At 34.9% G+C, this 6,341-nt stretch overlaps 1 protein-coding gene across 1 annotated transcript; it reads right to left on the bottom strand.

Annotated features, from left to right (window-relative positions):
• Positions 1-840: 840 nt before the first annotated feature.
• On the bottom strand, positions 841-5,737 carry LOC110025679 (calcium uniporter protein 4, mitochondrial-like). The gene is made up of 2 exons (XM_020726289.1): positions 5,178-5,737; positions 841-1,558 (listed from the first exon to the last, which is right to left on the bottom strand). The coding sequence occupies exons 1-2, from the start codon at positions 5,667-5,669 to the stop codon at positions 1,142-1,144; spliced, it is 909 nt and encodes a 302-aa protein (XP_020581948.1). The 5' UTR covers positions 5,670-5,737; the 3' UTR covers positions 841-1,141.
• Between the last annotated feature and the right edge of the window lie 604 nt (positions 5,738-6,341).

The raw sequence follows: 6,341 nt of genomic DNA, 5'->3' as shown, positions 1-6,341 counted from the left end.
CTGCATCTACCTTGACCTCAATCTCGTCTCGTCGTTTTCCAAGTAGCAAATACATTGCTCGATCTTAAACAGAAGCAGAATACAGTGCAATTGCCACCACTACAGCCAGAATATTATGGCTAAAAAGGCTGTTAGAAGAGCTTATAGGCCTCATCTCCAATCAATTCCTACACCGATAGTACCTCTGCAATCACGCTCGCTCAAAGTCTTCTTTTCCATGCCATAACAAATCACATTGAACTTGATTACCACTTCCTACGGGATCACATAAGGCTAAAACAAATTATGCTACAACATATCATGATGCAAGATCAACCGACAGATATTTTAACCAAAGCCCAATATCCCAAAAGACAACGTGAGTTTACTACCATGTTAACCATCAAGTCACAAGATGCTTAACTTGAGACAGAGCTTTGGAACTTATCTTAGCTTTCCTCCAGTCTCGCCACCACCTCGTCTATCTGTCATAGAATTCATCCAAGCACAACAATTAGCATTTGCTTTTATATTGAACACTTTTATGTAATTTGTCATATTTACCCTTATGGGTTATTTACAAATATGCCACTCATGTGGCTTATAAATTTATCATGTCACAGAGAAATTGAAGATATCAGAAAACCAATTCATCCTTTTCTCTGCATTTTCTTTCTCCCTGTTCTGCTTTTATAATACACTATAAAATCTTTCTTCACCATGCTAAACACAACTGCAATTATTTTTAACTCATGAGCCTTAATTCCCCACCTAAACCCACTTGTACACTCATCATTCAATGCAATAAATTACAGGTACAGTCATCCTCTTACATAAAGTATTATTATTCTGAAGGGGCTGTGCATAAATAAATGAAGTTTCATTACACTTTTTTCATACAAATCAAAACTATAAAATGATAAAAAATTAAAAAAAAATTCCTAAAAATCTCCCCCGACAATCACGCCATTGACCTTGATCGCATGATTCAATCACAGCTTTGATTCAATCACAGCTTAAATAATGGCAAAACAATATCATTCAAACTATAAATTTGAATGAAATTCCTATTCGGAGATTGAAAATCATCATAAGAAACCTAAAGAGCAATATCTTCAACGAATCCCTAATAATTAAACTAATAATTGCAATAATATCCTGATCAACATGGAGGCGAAATAACGCTGCGAAGCTCGTTGTACCTGGAAATATCGAAGCTATGCTCCTTCATCAGCTGCTTCTGCTTCGTGGCAAAGCGGCTGTTGAAGAAGCTTTCGAAAGAAGGATCAGTGGATGTTCTCATGAAGAAGATGAAACCAGCCATGAAGTATAGGGAAGTTACGTAGAAGCAAATGGGTTCCATGACGTCCCATGAGAGTTCCCAGAAGGTTAGTCTCATGAAAGCCATGGTTTGTGCTGCTAAAAATCCTAGACCTGACCATAGTTCTCTCCTAACCTTGTACTCAGCCTCCTTATCGATCATGGCTTTCTTCTCTTCCAGTTGTCTTAGCTCATTCGACTTCGTTTCACTGGGAGGGAGAAGCGACTGGGTAATCACGTTTTGGATTGCCTTAGTTATCTGTTTTGTTGATAAAAAAAGAGAAATTTTGTTAATTTATAATATCTGCTGAGTGGTGCAATATAATTGGCTTTTGACTTGTTTGAAGAGGCTGCAATGAAGCTGTTGAAGAAAAAACTGTTCTTCAAAAAGTTTTTTTTGGCTATTATAAAAAAAATAATTTTTGAAAAAGTGAGATAGCAGCAACCACAAGTAGTAGGTCAGATGGGAAAACACAACTTTAAGCTATAGCATTTTGAGAACGCGTGCAAAATACAATTTTGCAAAATAGAAAAAACTACGATGCGGCATTGTGCTGCCGCATCCTTAATGATTGAATGCTTTAACTCCAATCACAAATTTAAAAATAAATAAATAACTTAATGATTGAAAGCTTTATCTTCAATCACAAATTAATTAAAAATAAATTAATATATATATTTATACATATGTATCATGTCATCTCAAAAAAAAAAAAAAAGAAATTTAACACTTAGTGAGATCAAAATATTCTCACGTTGTTCTTAATATTTACTATGAAAAAACTAGCACTAGGAAAAGCACAAACACCGGAAAAGGCTATTAATTACGAAAAACACCAAATTTTTATGTTTGCTAAATTTCAATAATGTATATAATGCAGAAATTCCCCCCTCAACATTTTGCAATCAACAAGAAAATTCAATTCTAGCAAATAAATTTCTAACTTACAGCTTCTCTGAACTTGTAGAGAATATTAACTGCAGTATCAAATGTTCAGACAATTTCTCATAGGAGAACACGACACATCAAGTTCATATGTGATATGATGTGCCCTCCTGTGAGCGAATGTCCGGACATACAGACAACAGATACATAATACTTTTTCCGTAAACGAGGTTCCCTTTGATTCCTTATATTGTACCTCTATTATATATATGAACAAACCATTGGAGTCCATCAATATATAATAAAAAATAAATAAATGATACTCAAATCCAAAGCACAGATGATCCAGCCATCTAGTATTGCTAACCAAGAGTAATATTCCACACCATAAGTCGCGACAAAATTAATTAATTAATGATACGATTAAATTCTTATTATGCTATCTCAAACACTTCTTCAAAGAGTCCAGTAGCAAGTTGGATCAAGATTCTAAGAAGATGTCATTAACAATAAATTCAAAAGAAAAAGTTTAATGGTAATCTTAACTCTAGCGGACTTAGAATTTGGGAGTTTGGATGGAAATTTTGATCTTCAAATATTCCATAATTTTAAAATACTAGGTTCTTAAACAAGCAAACTTAATGATTTTAGTCAGATGTGATTTGTTGGTCATGCGAAGAATAATAATTGAGGATCTAACATGGTCCAAATGTGTATTGGAGACTTAGTACAACAGTAATAAATATAATGTTTAGTTAATGAAGATTTATTAACACATATAATGATAAAGTGTCATATGTAGAGACTAAAATAAGAAAATATAAAATAAAGAAAACTAGTTGATCATATTCCTCCAATATTACCCCCCAATATGGATCCTAGGAGAGGACACCAACCTTGACATGGAGCAAGTGGAGGCGATGACGAGAGAGAGATTTGATCAGTGTGCATCAATAAGTTGATCATCGTAAGGAGAATGAAAAACATGAATATCTCGATTATTGACTCTTTTTCAAACAAAATAAAAGTCACTGACAACATATTTCATGCTCCAATGAAACACTATATTGTCACTCAAGTGATACTAATATTATCAATATCACGTTAGACCATAAGCGTAGTGGGTAGAAGAATATCAAATTCAAAGATTTGTAATTATATCTAGATGAATTCAATCTTGAAACAAATAATTACATGGTATTTGGCTTTGAAGAACGAATAAGCAATAATATTTTATGAGCTAGCTATAGGCCAACAAGCTTGGTGGTTAAAATTTTGGTTAATTTAATGAGGGGGGGCGTGGGAGTTACATAATTATAACTAGGTGATTTTTGGGTGGACAATGATTAGCGAGTAATTAAAGAGAATAGAAAGTAATAAGCATTTTTATAAGCCTAAATTTTTTCTTGATTTAATTATGGGTTGAGGATGACATTGATATTTGTGTGCAATGGTGAAGAATGTAATGACACAGAATAATCGATCATTTGCCGGAGAAAAAAAATTATTCCAATCATGTGCAAAGACGGTGCATATTAAGTTATATTTGCAATGGAGAGATTAAAATTAGTGAATATAAAATATAAATTTGTTAGTTTATCATGCTCCAACAATAGTTGGACACACTAATTTCGAAATTATTTATAATTGAAGAATATAAGTGCATGATCTTTATCTCCCATGCTATTGGTATACCAAATGACTACAAATGTGGAAATTTTTTATGGAAAAATATAAACTTTTACTATCTGAAATGGAAAACAGCAAGTAAATCCTAAATATGTGAAAATTTGGGGCCAAAAACTTTTTTTCGGCTGGTCCTAAGTTTCTCAGTGGATTATCATTTGCATGAGCTAATACACGTCATTCTGAATTGATTAAGATTAAATCTTCCACTTTTTTTTTCCTTAAATAGCATACTGAATTGATGGATTCAATTTTTGTTTAAGAAACCTCTTTTTCTTAAATATTATTGCTATAATAAAATAATAAAATGTGTTAAGTATGGCTCATATATCAGACAAGGGACAGATGCTGGAGCGAAACAGAGCGAGCCAGCTGAGCGAAGCGAGCGAGCAAACTGAGCTAGCGGAGCGGATCGACCAAGGCATCATGCGAAAAGGGCACGGGAGGAATAATCCTCCGAACGCTAATTCAACGCGGGGTCAATCCCGCGGCCCTGTCTCTTGAGAAATCCTTAACTGTGTTTCTCAATAAGTTGTTTGTACTCACGAAACAAACAATTCAGGCGACATTTTCAAAACGCCTCCGCACTTATATGCTGCACCAAACAGCCCCTAAGACTTGCTTTAGTTTGGCTTCTTAGCTCATTGAGCATTGTTCATAAGCTAATTATCGGGCTGAGATTGAATCAGTTCATCGGTCAGCGTAGTTCAATTACAACCCTCTTATTACCAATAATTTTACCTTAATATTTTTATGAAATTTTTTGTAAAAAAAAACACATAACTACGCTTTTTTTTCTTTTTTTTTTCTTTTTTTTTCTTTTTTTTGTGATGAGGCGAAAACACATAACTACGCTTTTTTTTCTTTTTTTTTTTCTTTTTTTTGTGATGAGGCGGTGTTTGATAGCATAATTTAAATAAAATTTAGTCATAAATTTAGCGTAAATTGAGCCAAAAATTAAAATAAATAAAAATTAAATTTAATGCTCCGTTAAATTAATTTTTTTTGCATTTTATCTTTCCTTCTCGGGTTGAGTCTCTTTTAGATTCTGATTCCAAGACGGATTTAATAATCTCTTCATATCATCACTTGCGAGTTCATCTCTATCACACATTCTATCAAATTTAATAGATTTGATAAATCCTATTTAACATAAATTCTATAGCAGCCAAACACTGCGCAAGAGTTAGTGAAGTTAGTGCAATTGGCTTCAGGGCATGGAAGACAAAACCCGGACGGCGATTTGCTTCGCCATTGCCACACACAATTGATAGATAGAAATCGAGGAGGAAACCATTTAACCTACCTGATCGGGATGAAGGAATACAACCTTCCCGTGAACCATCACCATCCCGCGCATATCAAGAGAACGAGCAAGCCCCATCCCCTGCTCCTCACTCGAACATTCGCAGCAGATCCGCAAAAACTCCGAAAACTCGATCACGCTCTTCGCAATCCCCTTCAGCCTCAACCTCACCATCTCCACCTGCGACGCCATGATCGCCTTCCTCAACTCCTCAATCGACGCCCCTTTCCTCAACAGCTCCTCTTCTTCTACCACAACCGATTGCCTCCGCGGCATAAAAGGATGCATAACCCCCGCCGCTCTGAAACCCCATTTCAATTCCTTTGTCACCGCCGCCTGAATCCGCAGTCTACGGCCGCCCGATTGCGGTGGGATTCGCCGGGGAATGAGGGAACTATGGATACCCACCGCGCCCGCATTGCCTCGGATTTTGATCGGGCTTGTGGAAGCCATATCGAGAAAGCGGCGGGCTAGGGTTTTCCCGAACGCCATTACTGCGAATAGGAAGCTGTTTGCTTCTTTGATTGGCAAGTAGGGATGTACGAGGAAGTGGGAGAGCTTCGGCGTTATATATATGGCTGTCAAAATTGCATCTGTTTAGTTTGCATTCCATTCATAGTTCGTTAGCCCGCCAAACAACAATAATTTTTTTACCCAAACAAGTAGAACACTAACCAAATTTATTATATATAAAGGAATTGTCAGAGGCTATTAAACGATCTTCGATTATTCCTAGATGAGTTAAATGTTCAAGTATCATATCCTACACTGAGGAATTTGAACCCGTGATCTGAGGGGACTTACGACCTTTAAAGAAGCTGCTCTACCAACATATCATAATACACGGAATGTATGCATGTATGTAATTGAAGAGTAGTACTTTTATAAAAAATAATTGGCTAAGGCAACAAAGATTTAAAATCAATTAAAATTTTTAATTAAAAAAATAGAATAAAAATTTATTAAATTACATTTAAATGATATTTTTATAAATAATAAAATTTAAAACTCAGTCTAATCATTAATATCCTAAAATTATATAATTAGGGTTGTCAAAATGATTTTTTATCCCCGAACAACCCTATGTTCGGCTCGCGAAATAAATTAGCAGAACATAAACATATTTTCTTTGTTCGAAATATAAACGAGCAAAATATGATCAAA

Source organism: Phalaenopsis equestris, unplaced genomic scaffold (genome assembly GCF_001263595.1).
Source record: "Phalaenopsis equestris unplaced genomic scaffold, ASM126359v1 Scaffold000324, whole genome shotgun sequence".
In the NCBI taxonomy this organism is placed as follows: Eukaryota; Viridiplantae; Streptophyta; class Magnoliopsida; order Asparagales; family Orchidaceae; genus Phalaenopsis; species Phalaenopsis equestris.
This window is presented reverse-complemented; position numbering and strand designations above follow the sequence as displayed.

Bases quoted from the DNA above. Each gene is read 5' to 3' on its own strand.
- LOC110025679 (XM_020726289.1), bottom strand. From the start codon at position 5,669: ATGGCGTTCGGGAAAACCCTAGCCCGCCGCTTTCTCGATATGGCTTCC. The intron at 1,559-5,177 runs GTAGGTTAAATG...TCAACAAAACAG, and splicing joins TATTCCTTCATCCCGATCAG to ATAACTAAGGCAATCCAAAA.